The sequence below is a fragment of the Bos grunniens genome, chromosome 3 (genome assembly GCF_055505025.1).
Source record: "Bos grunniens cultivar Pamir isolate PY7600 chromosome 3, Bosgru_T2T1.0, whole genome shotgun sequence".
Taxonomy (NCBI): Eukaryota; Metazoa; Chordata; class Mammalia; order Artiodactyla; family Bovidae; genus Bos; species Bos grunniens.
This window is the reverse complement of record NC_141167.1, coordinates 90,694,691-90,714,014: the sequence shown is the minus strand read 5'-3', so window position 1 is coordinate 90,714,014 and position 19,324 is coordinate 90,694,691. Positions and strand designations below refer to the sequence as shown.

General features: G+C 39.2%; 2 protein-coding genes across 51 annotated transcripts in view; one reads left to right on the top strand and one right to left on the bottom strand.

Annotated features, from left to right (window-relative positions):
• Positions 1-10,067, bottom strand: part of CAPZA1 (capping actin protein of muscle Z-line subunit alpha 1) — a 44,223-nt gene extending 34,156 nt beyond the window's left edge. The window contains exon 1 of the mRNA XM_086391891.1: positions 10,016-10,067. Coding sequence (XP_086248017.1) covers positions 10,016-10,054 — 39 coding nt within the window. The 5' untranslated portion in view covers positions 10,055-10,067. The remainder of the gene's footprint in view (positions 1-10,015) is intronic.
• Positions 10,068-10,176: 109 nt separating this feature from the next.
• The window catches only part of ST7L (suppression of tumorigenicity 7 like), a 169,423-nt gene continuing 160,275 nt past the window's right edge, over positions 10,177-19,324 (top strand). For 6 of the 50 annotated variants that reach the window (XM_086391840.1, XM_086391831.1, XM_086391832.1 and 3 more), the window contains exons 1-4: positions 10,807-11,032; positions 11,618-11,665; positions 12,663-12,745; positions 15,802-15,964. In XM_086391840.1, coding sequence (XP_086247966.1) covers positions 10,825-11,032; positions 11,618-11,665; positions 12,663-12,745; positions 15,802-15,964 — 502 coding nt within the window. In that variant the 5' untranslated portion in view covers positions 10,807-10,824. Of the gene's footprint in view, positions 10,510-10,806; positions 11,033-11,617; positions 11,928-12,662; positions 12,746-15,801; positions 15,965-19,324 lie in introns of those variants that run through there. The other 44 variants (XM_086391875.1, XM_086391857.1, XM_086391866.1 and 41 more) reach the window with 22 other exon arrangements.

The following is a 19,324-nucleotide window of genomic DNA, read 5'->3' as shown; positions in this document are numbered from 1 at the left end:
GTGTCAGATTGGTTTTCCTTAACAGAAGTCAGCACTGAATTTTACACTGTATAACGTGTAAGTAAAACGTACTTCACCATAAAATTTACATTTAAAAACCAAAAAATAGCTATTTTATTTTCTAGTTATCTTTCCCATCCATTCCCTTTTAATTTACAACTTCTCTATGCACCAAATTAGAAGGATATCCTTATTCCTTAGTCCTCATTCTGGACTTTCCTAATAAACGACACCCAAGATGTCAATAAAAAGATTTCCAAGTATATACCTTAATTGGTCATTTAGAAGTTCAGTGTAAGTGATAAAGCCTTAAGTCATCATTAAAAAAAAAAAGAATTGGCCCAATCTTAGTCAAGATTAAAAAAACCATCTTATCTAAAATCCAAAACAGCATTGATATATATATATATATATATGAAAGGAGGGAAAGAACTCTACTTGGCTTAATTAGAGGATATGCCTGAATGTCTAGATCAATAACTGAGGAAATATAGAAGTCTGAGATAAAATGTTCTAATGAGTTAGGAAGAAAGATTAAAGTGAGTGCAAAGATCACATAAGCAACATGTTGCTGAGGAGCTTAAATTTGTTAAAACCCCCAACCCGAGGTGACTGGGCAGATAGGTAAAAATTTCCAAGTACAATGGCCAGATACAACGAGTATTGTTGTACTCGTACAACAGGACCAAATTAAGAAATGACGGGGAAATCCACACTGAACGCCTTGAGTTTCACGTGCCAAAAAGCAATGATGCAAATACGAAGTCCAAAAAGGTAGAGTTCAGCAGTGAGACACCACACTGGCTTGGAAACTGATGCAGTCAGAAGCAAGAAGCATTTTCCCCTTTAAGAGACGATGCACCTGGTATTTTAGTGTATTTCTATCTTAAAAGTGTGTCTTTTTTTTAACCAACTTTTTCTCTTTTTTTTTTAAAAATCACTGGGAGTCAGACATGGTTTCACATGCCGGCTTTAACACTTAATTACTTGGGTCTTAGTTTCTTCATCTGTGAGTATAATACCTGGTCATATATCTAGCACTACTTTGCCTGGAGAATCCCATCGGACAGAGGAGCCTGGCGGGCCGTGGTCCATGGGGTCGCACAAAGTTGGTCGGACACGACTTAAGTGACTGAGCATGCACGCATTTTAAGAATCCAATGAAGTAACATGAGACAGACATAGCAGATACTTAACTTTCTTTCCCTAAGCAAACGCCTAGATATTATTAAATCTTTATGTTTACCAATTTGTTCATTCACTCGGACAAAAAGGAGAATGGCAAAAGAAGCAAGCCAACAAATTTCCTTTTGCCTTAATCCTTGGTTGTGAACAACAGCTATACAATTAGAATCACCTGGGGAAGTTTTAAAATGACTGATGCCTGGGTTCCACTCACAGACCTTCTGATGTAATAGATTTGGAGGACAGTTTGGGCACCGGAATTTTTTAAAGATTCTTTGGGTGATTCTCAAGTCCTGTCAAGGTTGAAAGCCACTACCTTAGCTAATATGAAGTGCACATCTTCATGGTGGACACAAATAATGTAAGATATGCACATAGTCAGCATCCTAGCTTTTCAATTTTTGTAAATTTTACCAGTGTTAGCAAAACAACTTATACAAACAATAGCCCTCAACAAAGATGTCAATCATTTAAAAATAATTATAATTCAAAGCAGCAAAACTGCCAAGTCAGTATTACAGACTATACAACACAGAATTTGAGGAGATGGATATGGGTTGGGTTTGTTAAAGACAACTACAAGGGGAAGGCGGGATCTAAGCTATGCTCTACAAAGTGCTTTAAATAGTAGGGGGAGAAAGAAAGAGGCTATTACAAATAAGGGAACTGGTTAAGAATGAAAAAGGGTAGGAGAAAAAATTGTTTTGTCAGTTCGGCAGAAACAGATTTATCTGTGATGTAAGATGAGTCAGATGGCAGCAATTACGTTAACATCAAATCTGGTTTTATTCTGTAGGTAATGGAGAACTGCCAAAGCCTTCTGTGTGGGAAGCTCCATTGACAAAAATTAATCTTTAAGTACAGGAGTCCTCAATATGGCTTCACAAAACTTGGAAATCAGTCTGCCCTCTAAGAGTTAGTTAACTGTGAAATTAAGAAAGATACCATCAAAGCAAGACACATTTACTTCTTTATTCACCAAATATTTGAAGGACTACTATGAAGGCACTGTTTTAGGTAATGGTGATTCAACAGCACATGGTCCTTACAGAGCTACATTCTAGTGGGTAAAGCGACAACAGATAAGATTAAACAACTAAACTACATGGTATGCTGCTGCTGCTAGTGATAAATGCTAAGAAATAATTATAAAGCAGGGAAAGGGGATGTGAAATGGTAGATTGGAACTGGACAGAGTGATCACAGAGGGCTTCACTAAGAAGGTAACTTTTGATGAAATATCTGAAGAAGTGAGGAATAAAGAAAGAAGAGAACTCCAAAGAACAGAGCAAATGCAAAGACGCATTAAGTCAAGATGTGTTTGGCCAGATGAGTCTAGGTAGGAGATAAAGTCAGAGAAGTGAGCACTAAAGAGATAAAACCGCAGATTCGTAGGGACTTGCAGTCAGAGAACTTTCATTCTGAAGAACATGGGAAGCAATTGGAGGATTTTGAGCAGAAGAGTGACGCATTCTGCCTTATATTTTTTTAACCAGATCACCCTGAGTGGTTCCTTGAGGATAGACTGCCTACAGAGGGACAAAAGCACAAGCAGACTAGAGCCAAGGCCAGTACAATCAACTATTTGGGAAACCACAGTGTGTCCTTTGTGGCTCAGCTGGTAAAGAATTTGCCTGCAATGTGGGAGACCTGGGTTCGATCCTTGGGTTGGGAAGATCGCCTGGAGAAGGGAAAGGCTACCCACTCCAGTACTCTGGCCTGGAGAATTCCATGGACTGTATAGTCCCTGGGGTCACAAAGAGTCAGACATGACTGAGCGACTTTGACTTTTCTTCCAGAGTGGTTGAAATTAGGATATGGTTAAAAAAAAAAAAAAAAAAAGAGTCAAGTTCTAGGTATGTTTTGAAGGCATAGCCTAAAGGATTTGCTAATGGACCTACAGGAATCAAAGACACTAAACTTTTTGGCCTGAGCAACTGAAGAATGAAATGCCATTAACTAAGCAGGGATTCCAACTGCAGGAGAAACTGTGATATGCCAAACTTGATATATACGGGTTTCCTTCCAGTCTCGTAAAATCTGTCAAGAGAAAGTCCACTGCTGTTAAAAGTCAGAAGGTGCCCTACACAAAGATCGGACATGGTCTGGGTGTTGGGTATATATCCCTACAACAGGAGAAAATGCCATTAAAATGTTAGATTGTATAGTTAACTTCCCTGGCTTGACTCCATGCTTAAATTGAAAAAACTGTCATTTGATTTCTTATGTATTTGATCTACTAATAATCTAGCCCCTCCTATATTTATTAAATTAGTTGCTACCCTGTTCCTAAACACTAGTTTCATCAGCCTAGCTAATAAAAGTTTGTCCTTACTATTCTGATGAATCAAGCTTCTGAACTTAACTGGCAAAGGATTAAGATATGGATAGTAGCTCTGGAGTTGCACAATAATTATTGGGAAGCTTATTAAAAATAGATTCCCAAGAATTTATCCCTCCAAATTCTGATGCAGCTGGTCTGAAAAGAACCCAGAAATCTTGCTTTAGAAAGAAACACGTTAAGCGTTGCTGCTGTAGGCAATAATGTTGAGGTTCTGAAGAAGGCAGTGCCCTTGGCCTTGTCATGAGGACTTACAAGATCTTTAAACTTTTAAAGTTATGTTTCTCGACACCTTGGTTTTTTTTTTTTTAAACACCTTGGTTTTATAACATATTTTAAATACTAGGATTCTTGGTGACGTATTTGTAGAAGCTCAAAAGAGCACTATGCAAATATGGTAGTAATTTTTTTTTGGCTGTGCCACACACTTGCAGGATCTTAGTTCCCAGACCAGGGATTGAACCTGGGCCCACAGTAGTGAAAGCACAGAGTCCTAACCACTGGTAAATAAAACTGAAATAAATAAATAAAATAGAAAAGAGACTGGTAATACTGGCTGCCGCTCAGGGGAACTTGGTGGCTGGAAAGTGGGTGGGAGGGGACTTTTTACTCATGTCCTTTTCTACCATTTAAATTTTATGCATCTGATTATAGCTCCTATATACTGAAAATAATTTTAAAAAGACTCATGGAAATAGAAGAATAAAGTCTAATGATAGGAAGAAGAATTTATAAGACTGAAATACTAACTGAACATGAGAAGAGAGGTTATGGGTGAAACAGATGATGACAACGTTCTGAGTCTTTGTGACTAAACGAGAATAATGGTGGAAAGAACAGAAATGCAGAGGTTGGCAGGAGGTTCTGATAAAGGGAGAAGGGGAAATAACAGTAAGTATGTATTCAAATCATCACCTAGTTCAGAGATCCCCAAGTAGTAAAACTGGCTTATCAAAAAATTATCATAACTAGTTTCCCCCATCCAAGGTTTTTACCTTCAGGAATTGCTCCACATAAGGACTTTTTTTTTTTTTTTTTTGCAAAAAGATGAAGGAATTCGTGCACTTGAGACAGACAAGAGTAATGACACCTGATTCTATGTGTTTTTCTGAGCTCTAAAGGAAAGGACTTATGAAGGAAAAACTTTTATTAGGAGTTTTGCAAGGTATACATAGTCAGCCCTCTGTATCCATGAGTGCAGAAACAGAGAACTACCAACAAAGGTCCAGCTAGTCAAGGCTATGGTTTTTTCTGTGGTCATGTATGGATGTGAGAGTTGGACTGTGAAAAAGGCTGAGCGCCGATGAATTGATGCTTTTGAACTGTGGTGTTGGAGAAGACTCTTGAGAGTCCCTTGGACTGCAAGGAGATCCAACCAGTCCATTCTGAAGGACATCAGCCCTGGGATTTCTTTGGAAGGAATGATGCTAAAGCTGAAACTCCAGTACTTTGGCCACCTCATGTGAAGAGTTGACTCATTGGAAAAGACTCTGATGCTGGGAGGGATTGGGGGCAGGAGGAGGAGGGGACGACAGAGGATGAGATGGCTGGATGGCATCACTGACTCGATGGACGTGAGTCTGAGTGAACTCCAGGAGTTGGTGATGGATAGGGAGGCCTGGCATGCTGCGATTCATGGGGTCGCAAAGAGTTGGACGCGACTGAGCGACTGATCTGATCTGATCTGAACCTTACTACCTCTTATATGAGGGACTTGAACATCTGCAGATTTTGGCATGGGCGGGGGGTCCCCTGAAACCACTCCCCCAAATACCCAGGGACAACTGTATAGATACTAATTTTGATATGCAATATGGCTTCAAAATTTTATTGAATTTACTAGGAAAATGCTCACAAGGGGATCAAAGATTCTTAGCAGTGTCGTGACAGAGCACCATGACAGAGTAACTGCAGTAGATGCTTAGGCACTATGTATGCCCAAAGAGGCACCCATAGTGTGGACATGTTCCTGAACACAAGAAATATCTACAGATTACCAGAAATAATTGGGGAAAGGGAATGAGGGAGCATGAGCCAGGGAAATACAAAAATGAATGAAGCTGTGACTGATTGGTGTCTTTCATGCCAATAGCTTGGGCCTATACTATGTACCTGGTGCTCTGCTAGGCACTAGATAAATCCTTGCAGTAACCAAGGATTTCACAGCTTCGTTATCAGGGCAAATGTGCCAAAGCAGATAATGACAGAAACTCCTGGAACATTTTAACATTTCAGTTTTTAAAACAGAGTTTGTTTTTTTAATTTAAAGAGTTTGAAAAGTTCATTAAACTTTGTTCAGTCAGTTTGATCCAATTCCCCTTACCTATATTAAAAGAAAACTTTCAAGGTCCACCTATTTTAGAAGAAAACTTTCAAGGCTCAGAGAGAAGTGATTTTTCCAAAATCACATTGGTAGCTAACAGCACAGCAAGAAGAGACCAAATATCCTGAGGCTTATTCTTTCCCACTACCCAACAATACCTCATTTATAGTTCATTAAATAGGGGACTTCCCTGGTAGTCCAGTGGTTAAGGATCTGCCTTCCAAAGCAGGGGACTCAGGTTTGATCCCTGGTTGGGGAACTAAGATCCCACATGCTGCAGGAAAACTAAGCCTCTGTGCCACAACTACAAAAGGCTATGTGCTGCAACAAAGACCCAGAACACACACCTCCCCCACCCCGCCAACTTCATGTGGGCCTCCTGCCACATTTTGGTCCACTGTGGCCCCGCTGTCATCACTGGGCTCAGTGCAAAGCTCCCATTGCGGGGCGCCTCCTCCCAGGGTCACCAGGAACAGGAGTGCAACAGAGTCAGCAGAGCAGACTTGAGGGACCCAGGTCCCAAGCTCCACCCAGGGTCTCCGCACATGCCCTTGCCCAGGAGGCAGCCGCTCCTCCCACACCTGGCTCAGCCCTTTCAGGGACAGCGTCTGCCCCGGCAATGAATCTAATATAATTCATTAAATGAATTACTCTGATTTTTTTTCATTCATGGATATGTTAAAAATAGTATAGTGAGAAAAGCATGGCTTCTGAATCAGACTAACCTGGGGTCTGAATTTTTTGACAAATGCTTTGCTTAGCTTTAAGGCTGGTCCTAATAAAATAGCTAGATGTTCTTGAAGAAATATAATAAACCTACACTCTTCACCAAAAATGGGCGCCTGAGTTTGTACCCGCTTAGGCTTTGTGCTCCTGTCCAAGATTTTGTAACAGATTATATGAATACTACTCAGCAAAGCCAACAGAAGATTTAAAAACAGTAGTATTAATTCTAATGAATAACTTGTTACAAAATAGCCATAGTCATTAAGCTTTAGGGTTTACTTTACTCTAAAGAGTAATAACTCACCTAGTAAATTAAGGAGGTATCACATAATCAAGGAAATCCACTTTAAAAGTATAAGTATCTTCATGATCTCTAACAAAGCCTTCAAATTTCATCATCTATTTACAACATTTTCCACATCTCTCCTATATAATTTTGATAAACCCATTTCTCAAGAAGTGTCTTAAAGACGGTATTATCTAAACTTAAAGCATAGAGATCCAATTTTCAGTTATGGTACTTCTGAAGCTGTACACAAACATTACACTTGTTAGGTTGAAGAAAAAAATGTACCAGTGGCACTTTTTTCAACCCTAAAATTCTGTGTGCATTTATGTGTTTAAAATGCTGAATCATGAAATAAAGGAAACAGTCAGTGCAAAGAATCCAAACAAGTAGTTTATCTCATACCCAAATTTCCTAATTATGGCATCTTTTCATTTTGGTCTTGTAAAGCATTTGGAACCATGTAACTGAAGACTCTAAGTACTAGATGAGTAGAGCTCATTCTCAGAAACTGAATTCTAGAATAAAACTAAAAGTATTTATTTTTGCAAGTTATTACACTTTCAACTTCCTGTTTTATTTAGGCAGCTCATCATGACCATTTCAGGTAACAATGCAGAAGCTAAAAAACCCAACTTCCTCTTCATAAAGTGACAAAAACTTCAGCAGTTAGTTATGATAATGGTTGGTTTTACTAGCTTTTACAGAAATACTTGCAAGGAAATCAGAGGCCATCACCATCAAATTCACCTCTGGGCTCACTGTTTTCAGAAAATATAACAAAGATAAAAAGCAGTATTAAAATATATTTGGCATCATGACACATGTGTGCTACAAAAAATAAAATCAAATGTAGTTGAGATCTTAGTTAATAAAAGAAAAAAATGAAAATTTTACAGCACCCTCAAGGAAGAATCAATATACAAACTAAGGCTGAAAATATCTTTTTTATAATAGTGCCTTGGTTGTGAAAGTTTTGTACAACAAGCATCTTGTTTATGAATGCTAAGGTAGTCATACCAACAAGTCTTTTCAAGAAAATACTTTTTCAGTTCTTGAATTCAGTTAAAAGGCCTGGAGGAAAAGAGGTCAAGTATAAAGCTGAAGGAAAATGGAAGTAATATTTGAAGTCAAAACCCTTTATTTTCACCTACTGATCCACAATAGAGAAATGCATATCGGTTCATCTCTAGGAATAAAGAATCTAACAAAATTTCAGTAATCTCAGTCATATGGATTTATTACATGAGATTTTTTTTATATCAGCTATTCTTGGTTATCTACTCTAATGAAGACAATGCAGTTAATCTAAAACCTGTTTACTGAATATAAAATTCATCAACATTTTTTGGGCAGTAGATTTACCTTACTAATTATGATTTGCTTGCTATGTCATTATTAAAATTAAACTACAAAAGAAGTATGCTGGGAGATAAGAGAAAACTGGTCACACATCTGCTGCTATAAAATTAAGGCTATTTTTTTAATGTCACTAATTTCAACACTGTTAATATCCAGAGACATCTTAATTTACACTTCGAAGTATGTATTTTTCCTCCAAGTATAATTAAAAAGGCATTCTAACCCTGTGTCAAAAACAAAAACCCAACACTGGTAAACTTCAAAGTTTATCATCTTAAATTCCTAGTGAAATTCTGCTTAAGTGGACCATCAGTTGGCCTAACAAATGCTTTGCTATCCCATGATTTTCACTGTAATTTAACTTCATCTGAATTATAACTTTTTGCCTTTAGAATAAACACTTTATTATATTAACAGTTTTCTCTCTAGCGTTAAGTTCACATACAGTATAAAATGCCCTTGCCCCGCTAAATCTTACATTTATGAGAATCGATTTCCAAGTAAGAGGAAATCTAATTCTTAAGTGTTGTTCAATGGCTTGTGAATGTTCAGCGCTTTCTTCAGCATTTCAAAATGGCATGGTGTATATGATATATCAAGTTATTCCATACAGAGGACTCTTGGATCATAAACAGTCCAAGAAAACCCAGATACATTTACAGACCATTCAGAGGTATACATTTTGTAAGAGTCACTGTGGGAAATGCCTTGTCCTACTACGAATTATGTTGTGAAATCATTGTAATATTCACAAGTTCTAAAATCTTTAACCTATTTACTGAAAAGCCTGACAAACTGTTATGAAAAGTTTGCAGTTGTCAGGAAAAAAATTATTCCACCTAAGGTGGAATATTCTCTTAAGACACTTTTAAAGAAATAAGCATACAAATTACACATTGACAAGTTCAACTATAATCAAAGACATCACAGTGGAGCACGAAAAAAGGCAGGAAGCTTTGTCCAGACTTGCATGTGTTAACATTAAGTTTATGTGCGACAGAAAACCTTTCTCGAGTTAAAAAAGAAAGAATTCGTTGGCTAATCTTGTTAAGAAAAAAATCGAAAACTGATTTTCAAAAATTATCGTCAAAAGACGCAAGGGACGGAGTCACTGCGGGGGCCGTATACATACAACCAAAGGAATGTTACAGAGAAAAGCGTGTTCAGATTCTGAGGCCAATGTCTCTGAGGCTTACACATTTATTACCGCGAGTTAGTTTAGCCGGTAGTATGTGGAAAAAGAGGTGTAGGAGGATAGGTGGCCAAGATATTAGAGACCTCTCCCTGTCGAGGAGTCGTGACAGCAAGATCACTTCCTGGGGAAGGAGGAGCAAAAGGGAAGTTAAGAGGCCACCCTGACCAGGAAGTGACTCGCCCTAAACTAGCCCCAATCATATCTAAAAATGGGGGGATGGGGTGAGCCCCAACAGCTAAAGGCGGTCAAATAATTGCTTCTTGATTCGTCGCGACATCACCATCGCCCTCTCTCAAATACAAAAAGGGTCCACAGTCACAATTCAATAACGGAAAGTCTCTTCTCTCGCAGGAAGACCACTGGGTTGTGCCTCAGGCCCAGGAGTAAAAGAGTTGAGGAATGGGGAACTGGGGCCACCGTGAGGCAGAGGAAAGCCCCTAAAAGGGCAGCGAAGCGTCCCGACTGCGGAGAGCGTACGCCGGCACGGACCGAGAAGCTTCCTTCTCCTGGGGGCACTGCCGGGGTTCCCACCGCAGTCAGGTCGGGCCTCCCTACCCTGTCCCGGGAAGAGGCAAGAGAGAGAGGCGAACCCCTTACCTTCTCCTCATCCGACACCCGATCCTCGAAGTCGGCCATCTTGGGCTGCTCTGGCCCAGCCCGGCCCTGGCGCGAGGGAGGCTGGGAAGAAAGCCGAGTGATGGAATCACAGCGAGGGCCGTCCGAAGGACCCGCCCGGAAACGCCGACCGCGAGAGCGCCATGTCAGTTACGGACGGGGGTGATGGCCCCGGGCCCCGGCACCCGCGGAGTCGGCTAACTTTAATTTTAAATCTAATATCTTTCTCACTGAGCTACACTCATTTCCCCACTTATCTTGGGGACGTTGGGAGCGTGTTTCGACTGGTATTGGCGCCAGAGCTGCAGCCATTTCCCTATTCATCTATGGGACGTTGGGAGAGTGTTTCGACTGGTATTGGCGCCCGAACTCCAGCCAACCAAATCGCTGTCGCTACACCTGTAGATTTTCCCAGTATCAGTGCTCTCCATGACAGCCGAGCCCAAAGGGCTTAGTGCTGCTCGGACTCTGGAACGGTTGGTGGTTTTTTCAACCCTAGGAATGGGGTGGAAGGCGACCCTCATTCGTCTGGAGGCTAAAACACTTAACTCCAGGGGTCACAGTTCAGTTCCTCCAAAATAGGTGCCGCCATCCGCCCTTTCCCTCCCTCGGAAGGAATAGGTAGCTCAGTCCTGGGGCGCTCCTCCACTTTTCAGATCTTCGTCCCCGTTCCCTGGGACTATCAGTTTTCACGGAGGCCAACTTTAGGTCCGCCACTATCCCAGGATTCCCGACTCCCGCTTTCCTGCCCTTCTCCCCTCCCAACTCCCGGCGCCAGTGGGAGCGGCAAGATGGCGGACAGTGACGGCTTAGGTGAAGCAGCGATTGCTGCGGCGTCTCCTTCTGCCTCTGCTCCCGGCTTAAGCCCGTCGCTGGGCTGGAGGGAGCGGCTGCGGGCTGGTCTGGCGGGCACTGGGGCCTCACTGTGGTTCGTGGCGGGGCTGGGGCTGCTTTACGCTCTGAGGGTCCCGCTGAGGCTGTGTGAGAATTTAGCAGCGGGTGAGAGGCCCAGAGCTCCCCGGGGACGGGCGGCGGTGCGGGGTAGGGGGCTGTTAGAGGTGTCGGGGGCAAAGGCCAAAGGGCAGAGATTTCCTTATCACTGGAGGGCCTCGGAGAATGAGTTAGTTTAAGCGACCGAGTGGATTCTTTTTCTCTGAGGCCGCAGCTGATTGTCAAACTTGAGCTGCAGCCGCCGGCTCCTCCCGGAACTCTTAAGATCCGCCCTCTATCGTGTGCTTTCTGGCGCCCTAGGAGAAACCACCTGACAAGCTGTAGGCTTCAGGTGATAGGGCAGATTAGAGCAATTTCAGACCTGGATGCACACCCTCTGAGTCTCCCGCCACTCAGCTGAGATAACCCACACCCAGACAACAAAACATCTAAGAGAAAACACCACGATCTTAGCCAACTATTCTCATGTTTTAAAATAGCTTTCTCAAGAAATAGTTTCCGTTGTATTTTTGTCCGTTCTCTGTTTTAGACTTTATCTTGAGTAATAAAATAGAACAGTGCAGGAAGTAAAGAGAAAGAGAGCGACAAACAGTAGTGGGTACTTTCCTTAGTTGTTTCTTTCAACATTCGTAGAGAGCTTGTGTGGACTGAAGACCCAAAGACATCTAAGACATCTCAGAGGTGACGATCCCTTGGATTCTGCAAATACTCTTTAGCTGTAGCCGCGTCAGAGTGGATGGGAGCCAGGGCCTCTTACTATGTCATTACAAATCGGCAACCTCAAATTAAAATGGAAGTATTTCTATTGTGTGACGATTTTGACTGTCAGTGCTGTTTTATTTTTCTGTAGAAAGAGAAGGCAAGTGTTCGGTTTTCTATTCTGTGAGATAATATGAAAGACTGAGATAATGTTCTGAAATACTTTGGACCTTTTAAGAACCGAGTATGTAAATCCATATACAACTAACACACTAAAACAAGCTAGATAAATTGACCTTCCTAGACTGTTTGAAAAAGCTAATTTGGTGTTTCTGTTACAGGTTAATGAAGTGCTCACTAGTGGTTTGTACGCTCAGTGAAATGTTACTCATTGAGTTTATCTTTTTTTTTTTCACATATTAATTAGATATGCCATTCAGATGAGAGTCAGTGACTTTACAGATTTTTATTTCTTTCTAAAACCCAAAGTATTTATGAGATTATTATTTGAAGTGAAGAGTCTGGTCCAGGTTTTCAGTGAATCAGATATAGGAAGCACTTGGTTTGCTTTGCTTAGTTTCTCTTTGGGCTGTTTTGCCTCTCCTGGTGACTTGTCAAATACTACACTATTTCCTTCCCTCTAATTTGAAACACTGATTTGAATCTCACCAAAATAATTAGGAAATCGTTTTAATCCTCCTTTGTAATATATGTGGTGCAACTGCAAAAGGTCTTGTCTAAATTATGATGTTCTTGGTTTTATTCTCAACAGCAAGCTAAATGATCTCCTTACATGTGGGAAGGCATTTTTAAGATACAATACAATGAGAATGCAAAGTAGCTTTTTAAAAAATTACAGCTTTCTCAAATGAATCTCATACTAGATATTAATCTATGTATGTTCCTCAACTCATAAAGACACCTACATATTTGTAACTTCAGTACTTTTAAACTTTGACTTTTTTTTTTTTTTTTTCAGTGACAGTATTTTTAAATTCATTGACACCCAAATTCTATGTGGCACTTACAGGGACATCTTCTTTGATATCAGGACTAATATTTGTAAGTAGTTTCCATTTCCTTCATGCTTTGGTGTTTATCTAAAAATCAAATCTCTTTAAGTGGTTATAATTATAAGTACTTATAGATTAGCATTCTTAAAATGTGAAAAAGCATTATAAAAAACGCTGCAACTTCCTCTCTACTTTTAGAGATTGGTAGTATTCATTTGCATATAAAAGACTGTATGTTGTGGGGAGTCTAGTGGGAGGTGAATTCCCCAGGTAAATGCTCGGAAACTTGGCTTAGTAACAAAAATGAGTAAAATGGGCAGAGTGTAAAAAGTAAAATTTTTATTTACTTTGAAGACTCTAGTCTGGACAGTACATATTCCTTCTAGAAAAGGCTATGTTCCTTCTAGAAAAGGCTAAAGATAATTGTTGCCATGTAGATTTGCAGACCGTATTACTAGAACTTTCAGTTTTTTCAAATGATTTCAAGAAAACCTGAATATAAAGTTTTTATCTTAAGTCTTCCAGTACTTTAATACTGGCAACATTGAGCAGACTAAAAATTTATGTGTCTTGAACTGGGCTTATAGTCTACCTGCCTAGAGTGTTTTACCTCTCTAGAGTGTTTAAGAGTAGAGTTTGGAAACTAGACTAACCATCACTTTAGTTGTGTGACTTCTTGAGCAAGTGAATTAACTTTTCTAAAGCTCCAATTTCCTCATCTATACATTGGGGATTATAGTAGTATCAACTTGGGAATTCCCTTGTGGTCCATTGGTTTAGGGCTCCCAGGTTTGACTGCTGAAGGCCGGGTTGGATCCCTGGTCCAGAACCTTAAGATCCCATGAGCTGCCTGACTTGGCAAAAAAAAATAAAAAATAGTATCAGTTTCATTGTTATGAGGATTAAATGAGATAATGTGTGTGAAAACTTGTAACAACATAGTAGCACTTGATGAATTTTGGCCATGTTATTCTAAGAAGTTACACAAAAACCTGTTTAATTCAGCTTTCTCTTGCTTTACTTAACCATGCTGTCATTTTTAATTTAAAAAGATTTTTAAAAATTTTGTAATCTTTATTAATATCCTTAGGAGCTAGTGTTTCCTAGTATCAACTTTGGAAAAATACTGCTACAGATAAAAATCTTAAGAAGTATTATGGCATGCATGGTGAATGCAATTTTTCTGAATTTTTTCTCATCTCTAGGTGGTGCTCTGTAACTATAGTAGAAATGTAAAAATAATAGCATTTGTATTGGAGTTTTTTTTTTTTTTTTTCTATAGGGACACTTTACCATTTTGTTAAAGATGAAAAAGAGACTTTTCTCTTGACTTAAAAAAAATTGTTGAGGAAATCTGGATGAAAACTCTGTTTCTAAAAGCCTCAAATTTATTGATTTATAAATCCTTTTCATAATTTAGCATATTTTGCCATAGAATAGACTGCAAGGAGATCTAACCAGTCCATCCTAAAAGAAATCAGTCCTGAATATTCTTTGGAAGGACTGATGTTGAAGCTGAAACTCCAGTACTTTGGCCACCTGATGCAAAGAACTGACTCATTTGAAAAGACCCTGATGCTAGGAAAGATTGAAGGCGGGAGGAGAAGGGGACAACCGAGGATGAGATGGTTGGATGACATCACCGACTCAATGTACATGAGTTTGAGTAAACCCTGAAGTTTGTGATGGACAGGGAGGCCTGGCATGCTGGAGTCCATGGGATCACAAAGAGTGGGACATGACTGAGCGACTGAACTGAACTGATAAAAATCTAAATAAAGGAGATAAAATATCTTTAAACAGCTGATATAGTGGAAAAAGCACTGATCTTGGAACCAGCAGATGTAGTTTTGAATCTTGACTCTGCCATTTGGGCAAGTAACATGAATTGAGTCCTAATTTTCTCATTTATAAGGAGGGGAGAAAACTTACACACACACACACACATATATATAATATTGATTCATAACATATAATATGTAAAACAATTTTTAAAATTTGTTACTTTTTTCAAATCAGAGTTTTAAATTTATAAAAATTAGGAATTCAAGTAACATTTTAAAGGTTGAACTGTGTCATTACCCTTGAAATATTGATGAGTTTTTATTAGCAAAGTTTATTTATAATTTCTTTTACCACCTGAAATGAGGAAGCTAGTTGTGCTGTGTTATTTCTACCTGAAGAGGTGTGCTTGGGAGCTTGAAGAATAGCAGCAAAGCCAGTTGTTTAGTTATTACGAGTACAAAGATTACTCTGAAAGGAAAAAAAGAGCCTATGGGAGCGCATAAAATAGTTTTCCATTCTGTGGAATCAGGAAAAATTCCCTCTGGACATGTCGTTTAAAGCTCACACCCAAAGAAGCCAGCAAAAGGAGTTGAAAAGGCTGGAGTATCCAAATATGAAACACTCTGCTAATTCAACACAGAGAGCTGCTTTAGATTTCCTCTTATAATAGCGATAAACTGTGGAAACAGAAAGGAATATCCTGATTTTTAAATAGTTCAATATGGGAAGCAACTTGACTCTTAACCTACATTAATAGTACTGCCAAATACTGGATTAGTATTTTATTGTTCAGAGGAACTTCTAATTCTTGTTAACCATATTTGCTGGATAGGACGTTGAGGCTCTGAGAATATAAGTGACTTATACAAAACACACAGCTAAAGTATAGCTGAATTGGGAGTCACTGTGGGAATTCTAACCCTAGTCTAGTGGTTAAGCACATCATATTAATTGTTTCAAAATTATTTTTCTTTTAATTGTGCTACAGATAGACTAAAATGACATTGTAACATATTATTAATAGCTTAGACACTTATTATTTTTTAAATGCTTTATTTACAGACATTTCTTCTAGTGTTGCCTAAGCTTGTCTGAATTGTATGACAAAGCTATAAAAAGAAAAAAAAAAGCTACAAAAAGGCATTTTACCTCGGCTTGGTATGTGTTATCAGGGAATCTTGTATTTGGTTTGTTTTTTGGAAGGAAAGTACATTTAAAAGACTGAATTAAACAGGAACGTCTTGAGAGAATGTTTTGACTTGAGCTCATATCTGCTGATCAGTTCTGTTTTAAATGAAAGATATTTTCTCTTTGTCACAGATATTTGAATGGTGGTACTTTCATAAGCATGGCACATCTTTTATTGAGCAAGTTTCTGTAAGCCATTTGCGACCATTGATGGGAGGAACAGAAAGCAGCATTTCAGAGCCAGGTTCTCCTTCCAACAACAGAGAGAGCGAAACCAGCAGGCAGAATTTGTCAGGTGAAATGAAATGTGTTTTCAGAGCTGTATAGTTAAGATTGTGTTTGACCGTGGCAGATAGAAAACATTTAACAATAGAAGTTTGTCTTTCCTTTAAATATAGGTTTAATGGCTGATATGGAGAGCAATGATCATCAGAGACCTAGACTCCTATTTTTTTTTGGACTCCTTCTGTTTTATTAGCCTGCCATCTCCTGTGCAGTTTTTCCTTGTGTTCCCAGACAGTCACTCTGGCTTCAGCCATCATGTCCACATTCTAGTCAGGAGGAAGGAGAACAGGCCAGGAGAAAGACACTTTCCCCATAGCAGCCAAGGATTCTTCCCAGAAGTGTTACATACTATTTTGACTTACTTTCTACTGGTCAGATCTTTATCAAATGGCTAGAACTAGGTATAAGGGAGGTTAGAAATTGTAATCATTTTCTCAATGTACATGTGCCCAGGTGATAAGGGGATCTTATTGCTGATAAAGGAGAGAACAGAGACAATTAGCCATCTCTGCTAAGAGAGCAGGCAGTTGGCACCCTACTCTAGTACTCTTGCCTGGAAAATCCCATGGACAGAGGAGCCTGGTAGGCTGCAGTCCATGGGGTCGCGAAGAGTCAGGCATGACTGAGCCACTTCCCTTTCACTTTTCACTTTCATGCATTGGAGAAGGAAATGGCAACCCACTCCAGTATTCTTGCCTGGAGAATCCCAGGGACAGAGGAGCCTGGTGGGCTGCCGTCTATGGGGTTGCACAGAGTCAGACACGACTAAAGTGACTTAGCAGCAACAGCAGCCAAGAGAGCGAAGTTAGGAAAAATATTTTTTCTTGTCAGTATATTTACAAAGACATCAAAATCTATTATCAATGTATGAATATTATGTTGTCATACTTAAATTGTAGACCATTCGTATATATGTATCTAGTAATTATACAATTAGGAAAATAAAATCTTTGAAGCCAAATAGAAGTGACATTTTTGGATTATTGTTCCTTTCATTTGGTATGAAAATCCCATGGACAGAGGAGCCTGGTAAGCTACAGTCCATGGAGTCTCAAAGAGTTGGACAGGACTGAGTGACTTCACTTTCACTTTCATTTGGTGTAGGTTAAAATCATATGGTAATAATACAAATGAGTTAATTCTGTAGAATGCCATAATGTCTCATTTGTTCAGTAAACCAAACATGAAGTTTATATTAGTTTAGTAGAAAAATACTACCTGAGTGAAATTGATGGCACTTTTTATGTGTGGTCAGGGAAGTTTTCTGAGAAAGAACCATTTAAACTGAGCCATAAAGTGTGAGTGGGAGTTGACCAGGATTAGTAGGGATGGGGTTGACAGCCATTCAGGAAGTACAGGAAGGAATACTGGTAATTTTCTTTCCTCTTCTCCTTTCTCCCCTTTCATAAAATAATTATAAAACTCTTAAGAATAAGGCATTTTGGATGTGAGGGTGATCTGGTTGCGACATCTGTCACCCCATTGGTCACCAGGGTTGATTCAGCTTATCTGGCTGGCTAGGCAGGTGTCCCCTTCCTCCCTCACTGCTCCATGTGCATTCCTCCCAAAGCTGCGTGCTCGGTGGAATTGTATGACCATCCCTGAGAGAGGAGGACTGGTCTTTGGTCAAGGATATATGAGTAGCTGCGCTCCCCTGCTAGAACCTCCAAACAAGCTCTCAAGAATAAGGCATGTTAAAATGAATATGACATAGATCTGTCATAGTCCAGTTGTAAATAATTATAACAATAATGCATTCATTATACGATCTTACACCCTATTGTGAGACTGAGTCAAAGTTCTTTGGTTCCACTTTCTCTCCCTGGGTATCTGCATCTTATTCTATAATATTGTCTTCCATAGACATATATATTGGGAGAGCCAATTTTAAATTTCTGCCCTCAAGATCTCTTCCCTGGTGGCTCAGAGGTTAAGGCCTCTGCCTGCAATGCGGGAGACCTGGGTTCAATCCCTGGGTCAGGAAGATCCCCTGGAGAAGGAAATGGCAACCCACTCCAGTATTCTTGCCTGGAGAATCCCGTGGATGGAGGAGCCTGGTGGGCTACAGTCCACGGGGTTGCAAAGAGTTGGACACGACTGAGCGACTTCACTTTCACTTTCACATTTCTAACTCTGCTAGAAATCTTCACCTTTGATGTCCCTCAGCAATCCTAAGCTTACAGTCCAAAGTGAAGCTGCTAATTTTCTTTCAATAGATACTCTCCACAATCCTAAAATCTATTAATTTCCATAAGAGAAACCTTTGAATTGTTTTAGATAATAGCTCTTTTATTTCCCCTTTCTTCTCCAGACTATTGACCCTCATTGTTTTCCCCTCAAAAATTACCTTGACTCTGTTCTACCTTCTTTTAGTTCAGCATTCATTGCCCCGTATCTGGGCCTTAAATATCTCTTTCCTGGATTATTGCTGTGCATCCTAACTAGTTTCCTTGCCTATGATACTTCTCCTTTTAGCACATTCTCTCCCCTTACTATAAGAAAGTGGTTCTCAAACCAGGAATCTTTATACTCTTCAAAATGACTGAGTACCTCACAGAGCTTTTGTTTAAATAGTGATTATATGCCCAGTATTTACCATATTAGAAATTGAAACAAATTTTAACAATACTTATTAATTATTTTAAAAATAACAGAAACCCATTGCATGTTAACATATTTCTATGAACTGAACTGTGTCTCTCTCCCACCTCAAATTCATGTGTTGAAGTTCTAACCTCTAATATAATTATACCCAACCTATGGTATTTAGTTAGGGCAACCTGAGCTAATACACATATCATGAAAAATAATTATATTTCCCCAAATAGGAAATTTTAATCAGAAGACTGCCATTGCTTTACATTCATTTAAATCTCTTTATTATCTAGCTTAAAAAAAAATAGCTTATTCTCATATCTGCTTCTGGCATTGCCTGTTGTGAAATGTTGTTTTGGTTGACATCTATGAAGAAAATCTGTTCTCACACAGATGCATAGTTGGAAAAGGGAAGAATAGTTTAATAACCTTTTCAGAAAGTTGTGGATATTCTTTTTTAATACAACAGCAAAATTTACTGAGAGATACTTTCTTAAAGTTTAGTTGGAGTATGGAATCTGATGCTATACCAATTAGCTCTTCGTGTTCTGTTACATTAAAATCCCTTGGTGTCCCATTTTGAATGGGTCTTTCATTGTTCATTTAGAAAATACTCATTCCCTTAGTTATGTTTGTCTTCCAAATATTGATACATTGTTAGTTTTTAAAAATGAGATTTATTAATATCACCACTAATTTCACAGAAAAGCCTTTAAGTATTGGGAAATTGTCAAGTTCATGGTAACTAATACAAGTTTTTCAAAATTCCAATGTG